We start from the raw sequence: 20,387 nt of genomic DNA, 5'->3' as shown, positions 1-20,387 counted from the left end.
ATTTTTAACCCAGATCCCCACTACGCATGCGTGTTCTGTGTACTGTCGCTCGTCCCTACGTCATCCACACGCGCCTCCTAGTTGACAGACGTTTGAAGAGAAAACTGACCTTCTCCGCCGCTCCGTCGCTCGTCCGGAGCTAGACGAGGAGACCTTGAAAATTTTGTCCGTGTTGTCGGATCTTCCGCGTGTGCTTTGTTACACACGCATGCAGCCATGCCGGTGGAGATCCCCACTTTGCAGGAGCTGAACGTGGATGAGGTGAGCAGCAGCGCGAATTGGAAGTTATACCGCGTCTACGAAGCTAGCGTGTTAGCAATATGGCTAACTGTTTGTAGCTTGCCGCAATCTACTGCAAGAAACGTATTTGTCATGTAAATGTGTCAGTTGATTGTCGTTCTTTTTTTTTTTTTTTTTTTCGTGGACGCACAACCAGATCAATGTCTCATCTGCGGTGCTGAAGGCGGCCGCTCACCACTACGGCTCCCAGTGTGACAAACCCAACAAAGAGTTCATGCTCTGCCGCTGGGAGGAAAAGGACCCTCGCAAGTGTCTCGAAGAAGGGAGGAAAGTCAACGCGTGTGCACTCAATTTCTTCAGGTACATAAAAGGGACAAATCTCAAGTTATCTTGTAAGTGTTCATTACACCAACTTCAACACAAAAGCATATCGATTCCATACACGTTGCATAAATCAGATCACAACCACAATAATGCAAACCAATCTGTGCCTCTATCACTACAACCAAACATGTGGAGTGCACTTCTAAAGCTCTGAACCTATAAATAAATAAATACAAAATACATCTATATAAAATAAAGTTTGAAAATAAAATTTGCATTCTACTACATTGCGATTTGAGTCGATTTGATTTTGCTTGATTGTTCGGCCTTATCAGAAAGTGAGTATGTTGGTTATACTGAGCAAGTGGACATAAAGCATCTAAAAAGCCTCACGTGTTTTGAATTGTTGCACCAGGCCAATTAACTCATTCACTCGCCGCCATTTTCACAGAAGCAGTCCCGTTCGCTCCCGGCTGTTTTACTGGAGTTTGACTGATTTTGCAAGGCCCACAGAATATTGTGTTCTATTGCTATAAAAGCATGGAACCTATCAAAAGAAAGATTAAAGTCTCTTCTTTCATCAGGAAAAAAAAAAAGTATGTTTCTATCTATTTCCGTTTTGCAGCAATTAGCATTAGAAGAGAGCTAAGTTTCATCAGTTTTCACAAATCTATTTAAAATTGTAAGTAATTTAGCTTTTTTTCTACATGGCCCTGGTTGATCTACTTTGCTCTGCTGCCACCTGCTGGCCGTTTGTGTAATAACTACCATTTCTGCAACCATTCTTTGCAGTTGAGAGGCTGCATCAAAGCCTTCTGTATGCTCAAGCATAAAAAACAAACAAAAACGTATAAATATGTCTTTGGGACACTTAGAACATAAAAAAAAACTTATTTATACGTTATTGGGAGTAAATGAGTTAAAAACAGAACCCTTGTAAACCGCCATTTATTTCTATTTTATCAGTGAGTGTAATTATGTCTTTCCGCCACTAGTATAGCGAAAGCCGTGACATACTTCCTATGTTGTTCACGTGTGCCTGTCAGGCAAATCAAGGGGAACTGCGCCGAGTCATTCACCGAGTACTGGACCTGTCTGGACTATAGCGATTTGGCCGAGCTGCGCCGTTGCCGCCAGCAACAGCACGCCTTCGACAACTGCGTCCTGGACAAGCTCGGCTGGGAGCGACCCGAGCTGGGAGACCTGTCGAAGGTGAGCCTCGTTAGCGAGCACTTCCGTTAGATGGCTGCCGTTCGTGTTGATTGGAGGAGCCTCTGATTGCATCTGCCTAACTGTACATTTCAGAAATCATGCCCCCTTTTCCCCCCCTCTCCACTCCAACTTTTGCCTGTCAATCAAACCTATTGTTCTCAACTCTTCAAAGAGCTGAGGTGGAAAATGACAGACAGCTAAGTTGTGATTACTGAGACGTTCCTGGCTCACTTTCAGCAGTTGACATAGAAACTTGACATAGAAAAAAACAAATTTTATGTTGAAGTAGTTATAACTAACTACATTTCATTTGGCATAATTATGCCACCGTTTTTTTTTGTTTTTTTTATGTATTTTTTTTAAATATTCTAATTTTTTAATAGTTGTACAATGTGCCACTTAGTCACAAGAATAGCATTCTTTGACTTCCATCCGTCAATTATCTGAACCACTTATTGATTAATTGATGAACTCATTTACTCCCAGCCACTTTCACTGAAGCAATAATTTCGTCCACGAAAAATTTTCGTCATTTTTATCCCAAACATTTATTTTTTTTTCAGATGAAAATTAAACGAAAACTAAAATAGAAGCCATTTATCGAGGCTATAATGGTAACTAAAATTGACTGACAATTTCGCAATTACTAAAATGAAAATGAAAACAACACAGTGACGAAAATTCACACAATCCAATCAGACGGAATGAAACGCGGGTTGGAGAAAAGATCCACTCAAACTGTTCAGTGTTCACTGCACTCAATTTAGTCGACTAAAATTACAACTTTTTTTTTTTCTTTTTCTTTTTAACGTTAATCAATTTTAGTCAAAGGACTATAACTAAAACTGAATTAAATTTTTTTGACAAAATTAACACTGGAAGCGAAGGGGGTTGCTTCCAGGCCCACAGAATATGGTGTTCTATTGCAAAAAAATAATAATACATGGAACCTACCAAAAGAATGATTAGAGCCTCTTCTTTCATCAGGGGGAAAAAAAAAAAAAGTATATTTCTATCTGTTTCGGTTTTGCAGTAATTAGCACAAGTTTCATCATTATTCACAAACCTGTTGAAATCACTGGCATAAAGAGCTTGTTGCAACATTGCCCTGGCTGATCTCTTATACTCTTGTTTTTTTTGTTTTTGTTTTTTAAATAACTGCCATTGCATTAAGTGACCTCTTCAGGTCAGAAGCTGCATCAGAGCCTTCTGTATGTTCTAACATAAAAAAAAAATATATATATATATTTTTGGGAGTGCAGGACAAAGTATTAAAAAACGTATTTATATGTTTTTGGGTTTGAATGTGTTAAAAAAAAAAGGAAAAAAAGCCAGGTTTACTAAAATGTGATCATTTTAGTGTTAGCAAACAAAACCCCTGACCCAGTTTCAGGGTTGACACTGGCTCATGAAAGCTTTTAGCCAATGTGGCTAAACAGTATCAAAATGTCTTAGACACATTTAAGTGTAGTTAGCCACATTATGCGTGCATGTGGTAAAAGTTGACGAAAAGGGGACTGTTTCGTTTTTTAGGGTCCTCAGAGGCCTCTGTTGTAGACATTTGAGTGAAAGGAAACGTTTGCAGTTGAAACTAAGTGACGGTGTGCCTGCTTTATTTTCTAGGTGACCAAGGTTTCTACCTCGAGGCCCATACCCGAGAACCCCTACCATTCCCGCCCGCGCCCCGAGCCCAACCCGATCATCGAGGGTAAACTAGAGCCTTCCAAATATGGCAGCAGGTTCTTCTTTTGGACCTGGTGAGGTCACAGGCTCTGTCCAAAAGCAACCAGGACCGTAAAAGTTGCTTTTCCACAGAGCTTCACCGTCATCATAAAATATATTTTGATGAAAGGAAGGCTGCGTGATTCATTCATACGGCTTTCCTGACCACGTCTGTAAATGTCATGAGTGAACATTGTTGTCACAGAATAAAGAAATAAATTAAGAGGATTCTTATGCCATTGAGTCTTGCTTGCGCGTCGCTGTTTATGCACATCTGCGCTTTGTCCGAGCAAGCGCTGTCAGCCTGATTGAAGGCCGGGGTTGAAGGTCGCGACTGAAGGTGACTACCTGCAGCTACAGAGAGCCGCTTCTGCTTCCTTCTTTTCTCCCAGCTCACTTCCTGCTCCCTGACCCGGCCGGACAGGACGGGAAGTGTAAAAAGAAGCACTTAGGAGATGCGCCGAACGCGTGTTTGCGTCGCAGGCTCACGTGCGCAGGCACATGACCTCCAAATGAGACGGGAAGAGAAGCCAATCGTAAGCCCCGCTGAACAGATGCAAGCAAAATGGGGATTCCCCCCACCCCCCTCTGTCCAAGTTGCAGTTGTCTTTTGTAAGCTAGTAGTCATCAGTCACGTTAAGTGTTTAACCTCTGCCATGTTCTTGATTTCTACAGGGAACAATAGCAGTGCTCCAATTGGCAGCTCAACACACGCGGCTCACAGGTGTTTACTTGGAGATGTCTCTTTAAAGCAGATTGTTGAAGGCTCAGCTGTAATGCACCGTTGGTCCTTCTGACTTCATCAGAAGATCAAAATAAACACTCACATACTTGTTGTTTGAGCTGAATTTTCCGCCATAAAATAATAGAAACCCTACATTTCCCTATAAAGTGGAGACAGTCTCTTTTCTGCCAAACTCATAATGAAGACAGGCACTATAGAAAGCTGGAAACAATGAAAGATAAATTGATCTGTTCTGGTCATATAAGTGGTGAGAAAGAACTTGATAACGTTTTCGTTATTATGCCTATCTCCACTTAAGCCCTGGTACACATATAAGGATTTTTCAAATCTTAGATTTTTTATCTTTGTCAGATGCCACACATAAAGATTAAAAAAAAAAATTGGGCATTTAAAAGCTTTGGTCGTATTGTGTGTAAGGTGCGCAGATAATGCATAACAGCTCCCTCACAAACGTAAAGATTATCATCTCTAACACAGGTCAAGATTCCAGTCCTCTGTGAGAGACATCTCGCGTGATTATACGTGATCTAATCAAAACTGGAAAAGGGGGGGGGGGCAACTGAAACGACGTGACGAATTGTAAGCAATTATGGTGGTTTGCGGACTACTTTTCCTACGAGCTGGTCCACCTCCACCGGACTTTGTGCTACTGGTCGGACATGTTTACTGATATGCTTGTTTTTTTGTATACGCGCACTTTCGTCTTTTTCAGTTAGGGCGCCTCTTGATCGGCTACATTCCGTTTGACGTCACAGTTGGTGGCGCACCTCAACGTCTCCGCCGATGTTAAGATTTTTGTCGTAAACACGTTCGTTATAGGTTGTCGGCCTCGACTGGTTTTGGACTCAATTATCGGGACAAATTGATACATCTCACATATAAAGAGAATCTTATAAGACAAACGATTGTAGGGCGTTTGCCGTCCTTGGTCGGGAAGGGGCAATATCGGGACAAAAACAACCCGATTCTCTTTATGTGTGAACCAGGCTTTAGGGGCATTGGACTTAAGACTGCACGTGACTGAGGAAGAAATCCCCCTCACAAGGTGTGGTCTGGATCAACGGCGTGCAGGGGAAATGTCTGACAGAACCTCTTCTGACCTGAACTGGGGGAGGGAAGATTGAATCCAAAGAGGAAAGGAGGTGCGGAGTGGACGTGGGCAAGGCGCAGTTGAAGAGGTAAAAGGGAAGTAGGGAAGCTGCGTGGACGAGTGATCAACATCAGTGAGAGAAAAGTGAGATGCGGGGGATGACTTGAAAGCGAGGGGCGGGAGAGGTGGGGACGCATGTTCGGTGGCTGTCCGAGAGAGGCCCCCGGGGCTCGTGGCGGGGCCTCGCCTCCATGCGACTTGCAGGAAGCGGCAGGTCATCGTTGTTTGACACGGCAGCGCCACAGGAAACGTGCTCTGGCACAGGAAAGAAATACAATACGGGGCTTTCACAAAGCAACAGCCCGCCTGGGAGCTTGGACAGGCTAACAGACTCAAACAACCTGGCTGCTTTCTAACACGCCTGTCAATATTCTCAATGTCTCGTGTCACAGTGGACACAATTAAATGAATGTTTGGATTGGTGATGAGCACCAAACAGTGCAGGGTGGCAGATGTCTATTTGTTCTGCAAATGCATAGAGTTGAAACCGAAAGCACCCAATGAGGGTACACTTGAGCTGGACCCCCAAAATGGAGGCGTGTTTTATCTGTTTACACTCCTTGCCATTTCACCCTGTGATCTTGTGTGCTGCTTTCATGTTACCTCGCACTTGGCTTTGAACCGCCATGCAGGTTGCTTTATGTGGCAACATACACCGGCCACAAGTGCCACTACTGCAACCACAACCCCCAAATGGCATGGAGAAGAAAGGAGGACGGCTCAAATGTCGCAGACACGGTTATATTATTATGCAAGGTTTTATTTATTTCTGCGTCTTTCAAGTCTGTTAACATGATTCAACGGGATAAGGGGGCTGGAGTGCTGGTCCAAAGAATTACCACCAGACAGTGAAAGACATGCAACAAATGTACAAAATAACCCGATTTTCAAAATGAAAAACCAGGGCACTTCAATTTTGCTTAAATCAAATACATAATAAATCCTCACCAGGAACTATTTTTAATTTAAATTTAATTTCTGTAGCCATTCTGGTGACTGGTGGTTGTGTTAGTACTTTCGCTAATGCTAAATGCTATATTGGTTGACAGTTCAACAGCATTAGGCTAGTAACAATACATTACCCATGATTCTTGGAAAGCAGGAAATAGTTCTAGTTCCGGTATGACGAAACGCACCCCTGCTAGTGATAGTGATTATGCTGCATTCGAGGATGATCGGAAGTCGGAAATATCCGATTTGAAACTTCCCAGTTCCGACCTGAAAGCGTTCGATTTGAGAGTAAACAACCAAAATGGCGGATAGTGATAAATTGATTTTTATTTTGGTCCTCAAAACTCAATTTGGCCTTCAGCAAACTTACCTTTTTGCAATTTTGCTTCATTTATTGTTTTAATCTTATTTCATAAGCATTCCATACAGTTAATTAAGTAATTGACTGTATAATTTCATGTAGGGAGATCGCGGCAATACTGTCACGTACGTTGCGTTATGTGTAGTTATGTCGAATATTTATAAATGAAGAACGCTATCTAGTTTTATACTCGAGTAAATTGTGTTTTCCCATTCAGTGTGACGTCACATCGTAGTCCGCCGGTGAAGTCGGGGTCCTTTTTTTCTTCCGACTTCGCAAGTGGAATTTCCCGTACGCACTTCCTGGTTTGTACTCGGAAAACTCCGACTTCCGACCATCCTCGAATGCAGCATAAGAAGATGGGGATGAGAATAAATGAGCGCGAGTCTGAAAGTAAATATAGAAGGAATTTAAAAGTGAAATTCCTTTTTGATTGGTTTATCGTTTTAATCGCTCTGACAGCTGTGTGATAGACATAAACATGGTCACCCTTCTGTAGAGTTGGTAAAGCTAATTCTCAAGCATTAATCCTCGGGCATTATTATCCTTTGTCAACGCACTTGGCAGTATAATCAGGTGATTTCTAACTAATCAAAACAGAACTACGGCTGGCATATGCCTGGTGAATTTCGTTTTGATGAAAGTGCATGTTTTAGAATGAGCTTTTATTGTGGGGATCTTCAGGCACGATTGTCTACTCAGCATCTTGATATGCAACACCTGGGTGGTGGACGCGTTATATATATATATATATAAAAAAGAAATGCTCACTGAGAAAGAGTATGTGCTGTATTTCGACACATGATTCGACCATTTTAAGATAAGTGAGGTCAAATCTAACGGGGTTGGTTCATACAACTTTTTATTTTTATTTTTTTTGTGTGCCACTTTTCTTCCTGTTAAACTGATTGTCTTTTTACTTGCAGGGATTTATGTTGACGCACATGTTCCGGCCAATGGTAAGTGGTAACTATATGTTTTTTTTTGTTCTTTTTTGGATGGATGGATGGATGGATAATCAATCTGCTTTCATGGAGGACTACAGAAATATGAGAATATTTACTCTTGAGGAGCTAAAATTCCAATGATTTGGACCATTTTAAATTAAACAAGGACTCTAAATGATGAATTGATTATCAAAATAATGGTCCAACCTCTCATTTTTTATTTTTTTTTTGTACAGTCTTCCCTCGCTATAACGCGGTTCAATTTTCGCGGTCTCGCGGATTTTTTTTTAAGTGCAATTTTGCATATTTTTTTACAGTAATATACCCATTTTATAAAATTTATGAAGGTTTGAACATCGTCAAAGTTTGAACAAGAGAGAAATGTGAGAATATGTAAATGCCTCAATGAGAAAAGTGTATAAATTGCGCGGTCGGGGATTTTAGAGCCTTAAAACATTTCTAAGAGTTGTAAAACATAAAACTAACTACTTCGCGGATTTCATTTATTGCGGGTATTTTTTGGAACCTAATCCCGGCGGAAAACGAGGGAACACTGTACACAGTAGTACGGTAATTAAATCAAGAGCAGTTTAAGACTCACACCTAAACCGTGCTATCATGGAAGCCTGCACTGGTGACGGAGCGACGACCACGACTCGTTTGTTTTGCATTCCAGGCAGACACGCTCAACAGATGCTCAATCCCGCTACAGTTTTGCCAAACACCTTTTGAATGCCTCGCTTAAGAAAAGAAAACATTGAGCCCACGTTGGCAGCTGCGTGCGTCGGTCGGTTGGCCGGCTGGCTGGCTGGTCCAAAACAAGACCGAGCAGCACGCCGGCTACGCTCTGTCACACTTTAATGGCGGCTAGGTAGCTAGGTAGCATCTCTCATAATTCACACGCACGTGATGAAGGGAATTGCGTTTTTCGCAGTGAAAAGGATTTTCAGTGAGCTAGGCCAGTACGTCCTCAGAGTGATTTTTCCGCAGCGTGTTTATTTCACGTGTAAAAATAAAACTGCAGCCATTTTTTTTTTTGAGGGGCGCTGCATGTTTATTCTGTGGTATCGTAGCAAAGTGGGACTAATGTGAAGTATGTGATGAAATGAAACGACACACGGCTTAACACTCAAGATGTTGCGGTCTGGGAGCTTGCCCTCTGCTGTGCGTGTTACGTATTATATGCGCGTGATGCATATGAAATGTGCAGCTTTAAGTGTTTACATGTTTGCGTTTGTACACATTGTGTACGAACAAGGCCGTTTCATGCATGCATGTTGCTGCAGCAAAACTCGAGGGCCGGCGTGTGTTTACGTTGGCGCCAGCCCAGACCTTCATCGCTTCTCTGCTGATAGCTCCATTTCTCCATCCCTTCTGTCCCTGCGGCTATTTACAAGTCTACCGCAGACTCACTTTCCCTGCGTGCCAACATCCAATCCTTTTTTTTTTTTTTTTTCCCCCTCCTCTCTTGCTGTAAGTCAGAGCCAATTTGCCTTCACGCTGTCATCCCCTTTGCTTTATCTCGCACTGTTTCGCTGGTCTCGTCAGCCAAACAGACCTTACCCAGCTGCACCGTGTGCACGTTCAACCTCTAGTCATTCTTTCCTTCTTTTTTTTTTTTTTTTTTTTGTTTATACACATTGGCCTTCTTGTCAGGAAAATGATCCATAATCATTTTTTTGTGTGAGGTAGTGTGAACAATGTCCTCTGAGCTATAAAACAGGGCCTCTCTTGATAGATGGAGATTATTTCCTGACATCACTGTAAGGACTTCAGATCGCACTGTTTTAATGAATTAATCAATCAGGTTTTGCTAATCCCTTTGGTTCTCCAATTTTCCATTGTTCTCATTCGGGTCACGCAGGAGGTGGAACGGTGGAACCTATCTCAGCTGAATTTCGGCAACAGGCGGGTTCCACCATTGGACCAGCCAATCACGGATGCTCCCAAATTCCGAATCCGCTAAAAAATTATTATTAAGTTGACATTGAACAACAATTCCACACTCACATTCAGATGTATTAACAATTTAGTCTTCAATTAAATTGGTTTACAATAATTATTTCTTTAAAGTAGTTTTAAAACATTTTTTTTATGCATCTCTGCTGTGTTTAGCATAACAAGTCTCACACAAAAAAAAGTTTCCCACACACAAAAGTAGTTACTGTTGTTTAAGTGGTAAGTATTTTAGTGGGTCATAACTATTGGTTTCCAGTCTTTGTAAAAACAAAGTCTGTTGGCAGTCAGGACCGTAACTTTGCACACAACTGTTGCTTTTTTGTTTCCAAACTGTCCGTTCCCATCATGTCACTGGAGCTACTTTCTGAAAATCAGTCCTGACTCAAATCCACATAGGAGTCACTTTGCCCTTTTCAATTCCCATTAAGCGTTTGCTGACAATATTACAGCATCCAAGCTAATATTGACTGAAGGATACGATCCTGCGTACTGAACGCACACGCACGCACACGCGCGGAACGAAGGGTTGCCAGTTGTTGGTAGCCCAGCAGAGTTGACTTGTTCCCATGGTGGGAAGCTGATGTGCTGCTAATGCTGTTGTGCTTGTGGTTTCTTCAAGGTATACTCGAGCATTCCTTGGCCGGGGACTCGTGTAAACAGTGCTAGTTAGAGAGGACACACGGCGGCTCGGGCTACACACTGCTCTGGGTGGCTCCTATCTGACGGAGCTCTCGCGGAGTTTTGGGTTTCTTATGCATGTCAAGGTATATTAGCTGCTTCCAAGTGTCGGCTGGCTCCGTTGGGGCCCCGGTGGGCTATCAGTCAGAGCAACCTTGCCGTCTCAGCGGGCCCCCTAGGCCCCGTGGATGTCTTCTTTCCTTCCCTCCACACCCCCCTCCTTGCCTCGGATGACGCATACAAGGCTGACTCCTGGCTGTCATCCCTGTTTCGCTTGTCGCCGTTTTACCCCCCCTGAAAGCATATTTCTAGTCTTTGTCAAAGTGAGATGGTTTCTTTGTTCTGCAATTGACAGCACATGTAAAATAGAGGCTACGTAAATGGTGGATGAGATCGTGATTGATTTAGATCTTTGTGAAAAAACAAAACACAAAACAGGGACAGTATTGAAATGGAAAACCGGGAGCAGTAATAGCATTGACAACCGATTCTGACCCGCGAGAAAGAGAATTGTTTGATGTTGTTATCTACTAGAACTGATATGCGTTAAGAATCAGGAGCTCGTTGACCTTGCAAGATGAATTCTCGCCGTATTTGTGAGTTCACAAACTCCGGAGAATATCATCAGATGCTAACTACCTTTCCCGGACCACTGGTGGTTCAGACCAATCACAGAAGGACACTGTGTTTGGGGGCGGGTTATGCAACTGTGACGAAACCAGGAAGCCATTGCCGACGCCGGAGCTAACAAACCTAACATGGACTCACCGTTTACTTGTTGAATGTTGAACAGCGAGGGGCACTTCGTGCATTTCTCGCTGGTAAGATGTTCAACATACAACCAAAATCCCAAAACTATCAAGTCTTTTCAATTGTAATAGTGCTAACCAGTGTCAGAAAGCTGAGTCTCAGCTGAATATGACTAATAATGGCTAAGAACAACATTGGATTACGCTGACGTACCCTGATCTAAACCCTATTGAGCTCAGTGACTACCTCACCAGGTTGTGCAATTTCTTTTTTATTTAATTATTTTGTTGATCACAAAAATAAATAAAAAGCTGATTTTTGTTAATTTTCAGTAAATGTTTAATTCTATGATCATTGTGGAGTTTTTTTTTTTTTCCAGTTCCAACAATTTTACTTGTCTGTGCAGGTGTTTTATTTATTTATTTTTTCCCCTATTGGACCTAAAAAATAAATCAAGGGCTGATTTTGTTTTTTTTGTTTTATTTTCAGCCTTACTTCTGTGTTCATTGTTTTTTTTCCCGTTTCTTTTTTCTTTTTTTTCTTTTTTTAACAGAATGGTACCAACAATTTTTGCCTGTCCGTGCAGCTTGTCTATTATTATTATTATTATTATTATTATTGTTGTTGTTGTTATTATTATTTATTTTTATTGATCCACATAAATAAATCATTGGCTGATTTCTTAGTTAATTTTCAGTCAATATTTTTTCATATAGTTCTGTGATATATATATTATTTATTTTTATATTTTTTTAAAACAGATTGGTTCCAGCAATTTTGCCTATGTGTCTGTCATAGGCTGATTGAAGGAAAATTCAACTATAATTTTCCTCCTGCGGTTCATTCCCTGAAATGATCGTTTTAGGCCGTTTTAATGTCACGTTCCTCGCATTTGTGACGCGCACGCATCGGCCAAGAGATAATCCAATGCTCTGGTCTCACTCCCACAATCGAGACAACACTTCCAGGTTTACTTTGTGCCTTAGCGTCGTACACTTCACAGGCCTGTTGCTTACTTGTGCATGGAGGCAGCTTTGTGAGTCAAAACCAACTTTTTGCTGAAGAAAAATAAACTGTCAGGGATTTTTCCTGAGAGGAAACCTTTAGTTTACTATATGACATGTTGCTTAATAGTGCTAAAGTGTTCAGCGTTCTTTAAATAAACAATATGGACTTTTGCGTAGTGGGGGCATGAAAAAATGCAGGAGCCTCGCTGCCCCCCTCTCACACATGTCAGCAATTTGGCTGCCTTGTGTATTTTGGAAGTTGGGGTGGGGTTGGGGGGGGGGGCATTTCAAAGTAAACGAAAGAAGGAAAGTCTTATCCGCCTGGCAGCTGCGCTCGGGACCAAATTGCTTTCAGCTGATGCGCTGCATCTCAAACTTGCTTGGGTAATGTCAAGTGATGCATTGCAATGCTGAGAAAACAACACAGACAAAAGAATAAATAGGAAGGAGCAGAAATGAACGGAAAGTAACACGCAGACGAATTAGTGCTCTTTTATTTTATAAATGACTGTAAGTAGTGTTGATAATCGATCACTTTAATGTTCCTTTACTGAGCCGTGTTGATGAAAGTTATATTACAGATGTTGTATCGCCCCCCCCCCCCCCCCTTTTTTTTTTTTTCCCATCACCCCCACCATTTTACAGTATTTCATATCATCATGTCTGGTCAGGTGTATGATAACATGTTGAGGCAGTGGTGTACATTTTACGTTTATTGATATTGTGGGGAGGTTGGTGATATTTAAAAAAGGCCACAATATTGAAAAAAAAAAGTACAATATTGTGCTTTGTATATAACAGCAATACATATAAACTACCTTCAATCGCTAATAACATTTAGTATTGGGGCACTTACTCGCTCATGCAAGCACACATTGAGTTCCTCCACGTATTGACTCGCTTCAAAGCATTTTACAATTCCCTTCATCTGACATTTAGTGTATTTTAAACATAGAAGGGCCAAAACATACCTAATGAAAATTAAACTACACTAAATAAAACTAGCCACCAGAGGGTGCTAGAACTGCACAAATGGAAATCAACATGACTTTTTTTTTTTTTTTTTAATGGTTGTGTAGCTTGTAACACATTAACACATATTTACATTTTTTGCTCTCCAATGAAATCAATTTCAAAGATGACTGCAGCTAATTTCATTCCAGTGCCAGTCAATTTGCAGGGATGTTACGACAAGCGCGATATCGTGCTATTAAAAATGCCACAATATTGCCGTCGTCATGTACACGATATTTAAATGCAACACAGCTGTTAAAAAAAAAAAGTCGGGTTGATCTCAATTTGTTCAGTTCTAGCACCCTCTGGTGGCTAGTTTTTGTTTTTTTTAGTGCAATTTAATTTTCATTAGGTATGTTTTGGCCCTTCTATGTTTAAAAATCTGCACTAAATTGCCAGATGAAGGGGAACGTAATATGCCTGTGAAGCAAGTCAATACGTGGAGGAACTCAATATAACATAATAATAATATAATAATAATAATAATAATAATAATACAATATTTGTGTTATGTACAAAAGCACAATATATATATATATATATATTTTTTTAGTATGAGCTCATTTTTGTTTTTACAATATTGTGAGCTTTTTTTAAATATCGCCAACCTCCCCGCAATGTTCATGATAATTCTGATAACATCATATCGGATATCGTTACTTCCCTATCTATGTATTTCCTTAGTGTGAAGTCAGTCACTTGCCTGCGCTTATCTCCTCTCCGGAATCCTCCTCACAATCGTGAGATCTTGAGGGTTACCCTTTGCCCCCCCCTCCCCACTTCGTACAGTCGTCAGTTCACGAGGCAAAAAGGAACTCTCGGGCCGTGTTTACTTGCTCGGGCCGTGCGAGCAGGCCCCAGAGCGCAAAGGCAAGTCATGTTCTCAAGGAAAGAGCAACTCTCCACAGGGCCCGATATCAAAATAGTTTAAAATGTGGATTGCTTGATCGTTCCCAGTGAGCGCACAGCTCCGGCCAAACGCTTCCAGATCGCCCTGCTAGCGGAAAGTAAACAGAGCCGCGGGCTCGCTGCGACACAACCATGCGTGTTTGACTTTTTTTTTTTTTTTTTCACCGCCGCGCCGCGCGGCTACAACACGTCTCACCGCCCGCTTAACTCCAGCCAAGGTTCCACAAAACACGATTTGTTTCTTTCTTTATTTTTTTTTTTCATACCGTTGCAGTCTATCATCTGCTCCAAATGTTCAGACATAAAATAGAACAGCAGCAGATATTTTTCTTCAGGGATAATCGAAAAAGGAAAAAACATCCTATTGCACCCAATAAGCTATAATCAAAAACATCCCAAACTAAAAGTAAAGCGTTTTTTTTTTTTGCCATTTTTATTGTTGTTTTTGTTTTTAACAGTGTAATGCATGTCATAGCTCAAGAAAGAAGCCATGAAATGTAGTTGAGAATACAGATGCACAAGTTATGTAAACTACAGCCAACCTCTCCGGCAAAGCAGGATTACGCAAAAACTAACACAATTACCAATTTCCACTGGATTTTCAGTTGAGGGGAATCGGTTTCTTTTTGGTGCAGATCCAAATAACTGTGACGCTACGATTTGGTATTTATATGCTTTTGACATGGGAAGATAATTTACACATACACTTCAGAAAATAAATTATTCATAAACAATTTGGTTGTAATTGTGGGAATGCTGAAGCATTCCCACAATTACGATTTTCTGATATTTACATAATGTAGTTGTTCACAATCATAATTTAGCTTCATAAATTTTGCATGTATAGATTAATAATCATTTGCAGTTTGGACTAACATGTGACTCATTGGATTGTGTCTTTTTTGTTTTGTTTTTTTTGTTCTTCTGCATCTTTTCAGCAGCTCCACGTTGCCAACGACGACGTCCATGAGAGCCAATCGGACAACTTTGCCGCTTCAGGTTGGAATGACCTATTAGCCAAATGTGTTTATTCAGTGTTTAGTCACTATTACCCTCAGTATGATCCCGGAGCTAAAGGGCTAATGGTTGAAAACGTCCCCCTTCCCAACCGCCGCAACTCGCCGTGAAATAATTGGTCGCATATGAGAGTGACTGGCACGCGTTTCCTCTTGTTTTCCTAACGAGGTGATATCATGGGCTCGGCTCGAGGCCTGCTCGTCAGCCAGATAGCGTGATTGTTTTTCCGGTGCTGAAGAAAAGCAGGGACGATGTGCGCGAGAGTCGCGCTTGTTCCCCGGCGACGGGGCGCCGCCGTCGGCCGCCGCTGCGTCCAATCACGCGCCGGGTCTATTTTCGGCCTTATCGCCTGATAGGGGCCACCAAAGTGAAAACGCAGAGTGAAGCCTTGAGTCACGACAGGATTTGTTTCACAACTTGCTTTTTAAATGGGCTGTCATTAAATCGGCAGGAAATTGTCCCTCATCAAAAAGGACTTAAAATAACATTTCAGCTGCAGGCTGCCTTATTTTTCCCCAATGTCACTTAACATAGTGTTTTCTTTTTCCCTAACATTTTTATTCTTCCATCACATTGAATATTCAGCATCACCTGCTGCAAATATATATATATATCTATCTATCTTTAATTGTAATATATCAGACGACTTCAATAGTTAACTCACAATTAATCGTACCATTTTATATCTGTTCTAAATGTACAATAAAATATTTTTTCCCAAGTTTTCATACTCTTGGTAACACAAACAAATTGGGAAAAAAATGTTAAACTGATAGAAATATTGCATATTTTAGTCAGTGATGAAGTAATTTCATAATAATTAATACAATTAAGTTAAAATTAAAAAGAAAACTAGTGTGACATTGATTTGTGTTGGTCATTTTTTATTTTTTTGCCACTAGTGGGCATTATTGCATTTGGAAGACATTGGTGACAGCTCAGTGCATTTTTCTTTTCATATTAAGAGAGATATCTAATCTTTAATATGAAGTAACTTGCGAAATTCTGCACATTTTTAAAATTGTAAAATACAACTTGCCTCCAGTCTCCACAAATATATGCATTATTATTACATTTATTACTGCTAAATGTTGACATGGCTGCGTCTGCTGCTTTCCGACTGGAAAAGTTTTGGGAAAATAATAATAATAATAAAAAAAAAATACTAACAGAACAGGAGGGCTAATCAGTTGCGTTGTCACATAAATTCCCCAGTAACATTTTATCATCTATTTGATGCTGCATGTGTACAATCTATTCATGAGGTCATGTAACACAACACGAAAAACTTGCTTTGCATGGCGTACAGCGTGCGTATGCACACGTGTGTGTGTGTGTGTGTGTGTGTCCATCCTGGATAAGTTACATTTACCTAAACTGCCGTTCTCTCTCTTTTTCTTGCTTCATTTTGACAAATTTGAGTTTCCAGGAAGCCTCTGAGGTCACAAGCAGCATCTGTTGCTACTTAGGCACATACACACATATACGCACGCACGCACGCACCCCGATGCGTAATACACACACTAAAGAACTCAGGGCCAATCAGACATGAAAGCGTGTTTAAAGTTCCCAAAGTGACTTTAAAGAAGACTCCAGGTTAGAGCTCATGGATTAATATGGGAGGTTAAGTGTGCGTGCGCGTGCGTGTCTGCATCTAGGGGCGGAATGCGGAAGCGCTATGAAATAATACTGCAATGTTAAATAATTAAAACACTATTTAAAATATATATCAAATATTTTGGTATTTGGATATCCGATAAAAATTCTCGAATTGAGTATTCGTATAAAATACAATTTTTGCTTGGTTAAAGAACAATTATGGATATATAAGAGAAAATGACACATTACTTTTTATTTTGAGAGAATCAATTGTTTTCCCTCTAAATTTAAACAGTGCATAGCAGCAAACTATTTTCTTGTCTGGTGAGATTTTGGGCTGAGATGAAGAACACATTAGCAATATTTGCCGGCTAAAACAGCGCATTTGCGTAAAGCCAAATTCTCACTGGCTGCGGAACGGACGCGGTGCGTTCTATTTCTTCCGGACGCCGTATGCGGAATTTCGTGAAGCTGAAGAAATGACACGAGCCTGACAGGAAATCGGGCGTCTCGCGTCAAGGTAGATCCGATATATTTCAAAATAAAACTGTTTGCGAACTCGTTTTTTTCGGGAGGGAAGCTAGCTAGCTAGCTACATAGCGTGACATGAGTCGGAGATTTAAGACAAAAAATGAGCTCAGAATAAATTAAATATGACAAACTGTGTCAGGCTGTCAGCATCAAAGTGTGTAGTCATTTTTGCTTGTTAAACTGCCTTTGAAAAGCAGTTGACGATTCTTGCTAGCTTACATGGCGCATTTGTTTTTTAGTTAGCTGCTAGCTACTAGCCACTAACACCAGGAACAGGCACCACATTGTACAATATAATCCTTAATTAACGATTGAACATGATTTCAGGATGTGTTGTTGTTGTCAAAAGTTTTTGATGGCAATTTAAACTTAAACTGGGCTCTCCAACTAGCCAACTTCCATCGAGGAAGACGAGCCAAGTTAGCGGTTATGCCACCACGTGCTGCCGCAAACAACTTCAAAATAAAAGCGTAGCAAGGCAATGATATCTGAGTATTACTATATTTGGGAAGACTTCATTTTCAAGTTCTTCTCACTACATTGACGGCGTGTTGGCATCATGCGCAGCATTGCTACAGTTAGCCGACCAGGCATACCAAATAAACCGGTACAAGAGGCAGAAAAAAATATCCTCAATCATGGTTATTTTTTATTTTATTTTATTTTTAAATTGAGGTATTTGAATTACTTGGCCTCGTTTCACCGCTAAATATAGCATTATACTTGATGTGCAATGTGCCGTGTCCTCATTCTTTTCTATGATATCATTATGCCCCTAACCACATTCATGACCAAATATGGCCTGATCCCATCAACACGAAACCTCGCCCACACGGATAAATGGGTAAAAGTATTTGTAATCAATCAGTCAATCAGGAGTTGGACTTGACCTTTCTTGAAATTATTTGGGCAGTTTTAGAGTGAAATTTAGGGGAGGTCAAAAGGTACAAACCGACGTCCACAAAGGGCATGCTTGGATGCTTTCGTGTGGAAGAATTTGTGTAATTCTAACCATAATCATGGTGGGAATATTATTTATGTTCTTACGTTTTTAGACTGGGTTTATGTGCTTCTAGGTTAGGTGAAACTGGGATGATGTCATCGGGACTTTTTCGCGGGTTGGTATGACATGCATATGCAATCAAAGCAAAAGTCAATTAATTTACCAAATTCATGTACTTTTCTTTCGCCACCTCGGTAGGGAAGCCCAAAGGCCACTAAATAAGAATACTTGCTAGGCTGTATAGTCAGTAATTGTGGCAAATTTTGCCTCGCTCCTCACGATGTTGCAGTTTTAATTATGCGGTCAGTCGTGGGCGGAGCAGGTGTCATGTTGCAGCACCCAGAGGAGATGTTAAGACGTTCGAACGCTGACGGCCCGGCCCGTGTTAACGGGACAGATGTGTTGGAGGAGAGAGGACCACCCTAACGCGGCTTCCCCCTTCGACAAAACTCAACCAGATGTTTCACGAAGGCCAGTACATGCGTGACCGTACTGTGCGTAATCATTCTCACCTGCCTCTCGGACGCTAATGGATGCAACTCAATGGCGTCCCAGCAGGCTGCCTATCCTCGTATGCGCCTCCCTCTGACATGGTGACATCACCCGGCGTGCTGTGGTTTGGTTTAATTGCGCGTATTGTTTGTCCACTTGGGGTTGCCATGCTAACATTGTACACAATAAAGGAAAAAAAACAACTACTATCTGCGACGTTGAAACGTGTCTGTTCCTTTAAAAGGAGGGGCTGGTCAGTTGAGTGACGTGAAAGTTAGCGAATGATCATGTAGAATTGACTGGGTGGTAAATGGCTAAACGTTAGCTACGCTGGTGTTTAGTGAAGTGTTAGTTGTCAGTATGAATGCTGGCACTTTTTTTTTTTTTTTTTTTTTTTTTTTTTTTTTTTTCCAAACCATTCTTTGCAGTTGAGAGGCTGCATCAAAGCCTTCTGTATGCGCTAGCATAAAAAAAACGCATAAATACGTCTTTGAGACACTTAAAACATTTAAAATAGGACGTATTTATACGTTTTTGGCAGCAAATGAGTTAATTATATGGCTTCAATTATTAACTCAAGATAAATCACATTTTATATCTAAATTTACAATAAAATGTACAATTTTGTTGTCATTTTTCATACTCTTGTGAAAATAAAAGTGTGATGAGAGAATAGCATGAATGACCATGTCTAGTTCCGAAGTAGACCCAAGATAAGAACACAGTTGTAATGCGGTTTTTATGACATTTTTATGGCAAGGCTTTTGCACGAAAGGCTCAATTTTACCTCCTGTATGGCTGCCCCCCAAATCTCCCCCCCTCCTTACCTTACAGCTGTTGTTTTGGATTAGCCAAATAGCTCCTGTCAGAAGCAGCCATCGCTCTCCTTTGCCACCCACCGAGCTCCACGCTCCTTTTTTTTTTTTTTTTTTTTTTTTTTTTAACCCCTCCCCCTTACACGTGCACACACGCCACATCAAGGACCCTGGCAGGTGCGTGTCAAGGTGTTTCAGTGGCTCCAAAAGTGTTCCCAGGAATTCACCTCGCTTTCAACCGCTCCTCTCTTGTCTTTTCACAGCCGAGCGGAGAAAAGGGTTGAGGGGGGGCGGGGGGGGGCAGATGGCGGATTTTGACAGCCGGTCAGACAGGCTGACAGCGGGCGATGTTTTGACACGATGATGGCGAGTGTAATAGTGTTATTGCAGTCATCTGGAGAACGCTTGGTCGGAGTCCGGTTGCAGAATCATCAGAGCGGCGTCCTTAATAATTTGACAGAGGCCTGTCAGAGTCGTTTTTGTTGTTTCTGCCACGGCAGACGCCCGGCCCGACCGCCGAGGTGCGCGCCGACGGGGGGTGGAAAGGTGCCGTGCAAAGGCAAGTGAAAAGGCTGTCACGAGTGAGAGGAGGAAATGTGCTCATGTGTGGAGAAACGAGCTGTGATTTGAGATCAAGCACGACAAGTCAAATGGGAAATTGGGGCATTTCCCTCCGCTCGGGTATTGACGGGTTCATCCCGAGGTCAAGTTGAGCTTGTGATTGTGGTCGTTGGGGACTTGGATTTAATGGCTGAGATCCAGCAGATGGCGCTGTTTTCTTCTTTTCAATTTGGATTATATATTTAATACAGAGTAGTGATTCCGAATGTATTGTATGTACGTGTAATATAAGTGAATGGTTGTTTGTCTATATGCGCTCTGTGATTGGATGGCAAGCGGTCCAAGGTAAACTCAAATTTCTCACCTGTAACTTTTAAAAATAAAAAGCCCTGCAGAGAAT

General features: G+C 41.3%; 2 protein-coding genes across 12 annotated transcripts in view; both read left to right on the top strand.

Annotated features, from left to right (window-relative positions):
* Positions 1-49: 49 nt before the first annotated feature.
* Positions 50-3,732, top strand: ndufa8 (NADH:ubiquinone oxidoreductase subunit A8). Its single transcript, XM_077497939.1, has 4 exons — positions 50-261; positions 437-600; positions 1,611-1,776; positions 3,400-3,732. Exons 1-4 carry the CDS (start codon positions 217-219, stop codon positions 3,535-3,537), a joined length of 513 nt encoding a protein of 170 aa, XP_077354065.1. The 5' UTR covers positions 50-216; the 3' UTR covers positions 3,538-3,732.
* Positions 3,733-6,050: 2,318 nt separating this feature from the next.
* The window catches only part of LOC144001876 (keratin, type I cytoskeletal 18), a 35,401-nt gene continuing 21,064 nt past the window's right edge, over positions 6,051-20,387 (top strand). For 2 of the 11 annotated variants that reach the window (XM_077496478.1, XM_077496470.1), the window contains exons 1-4: positions 6,773-6,830; positions 6,923-7,098; positions 7,632-7,664; positions 14,908-14,968. The gene's annotated coding sequence lies outside the window, so the exon portion shown is untranslated. The other 9 variants (XM_077496480.1, XM_077496471.1, XM_077496477.1 and 6 more) reach the window with 8 other exon arrangements.

Source organism: Festucalex cinctus, chromosome 15 (assembly GCF_051991245.1).
Source record: "Festucalex cinctus isolate MCC-2025b chromosome 15, RoL_Fcin_1.0, whole genome shotgun sequence".
NCBI classification, from domain to species: domain Eukaryota; kingdom Metazoa; phylum Chordata; class Actinopteri; order Syngnathiformes; family Syngnathidae; genus Festucalex; species Festucalex cinctus.
The sequence above is the reverse complement of the archived record's forward strand: the minus strand, read 5'-3'. Positions and strand labels throughout refer to the sequence as shown.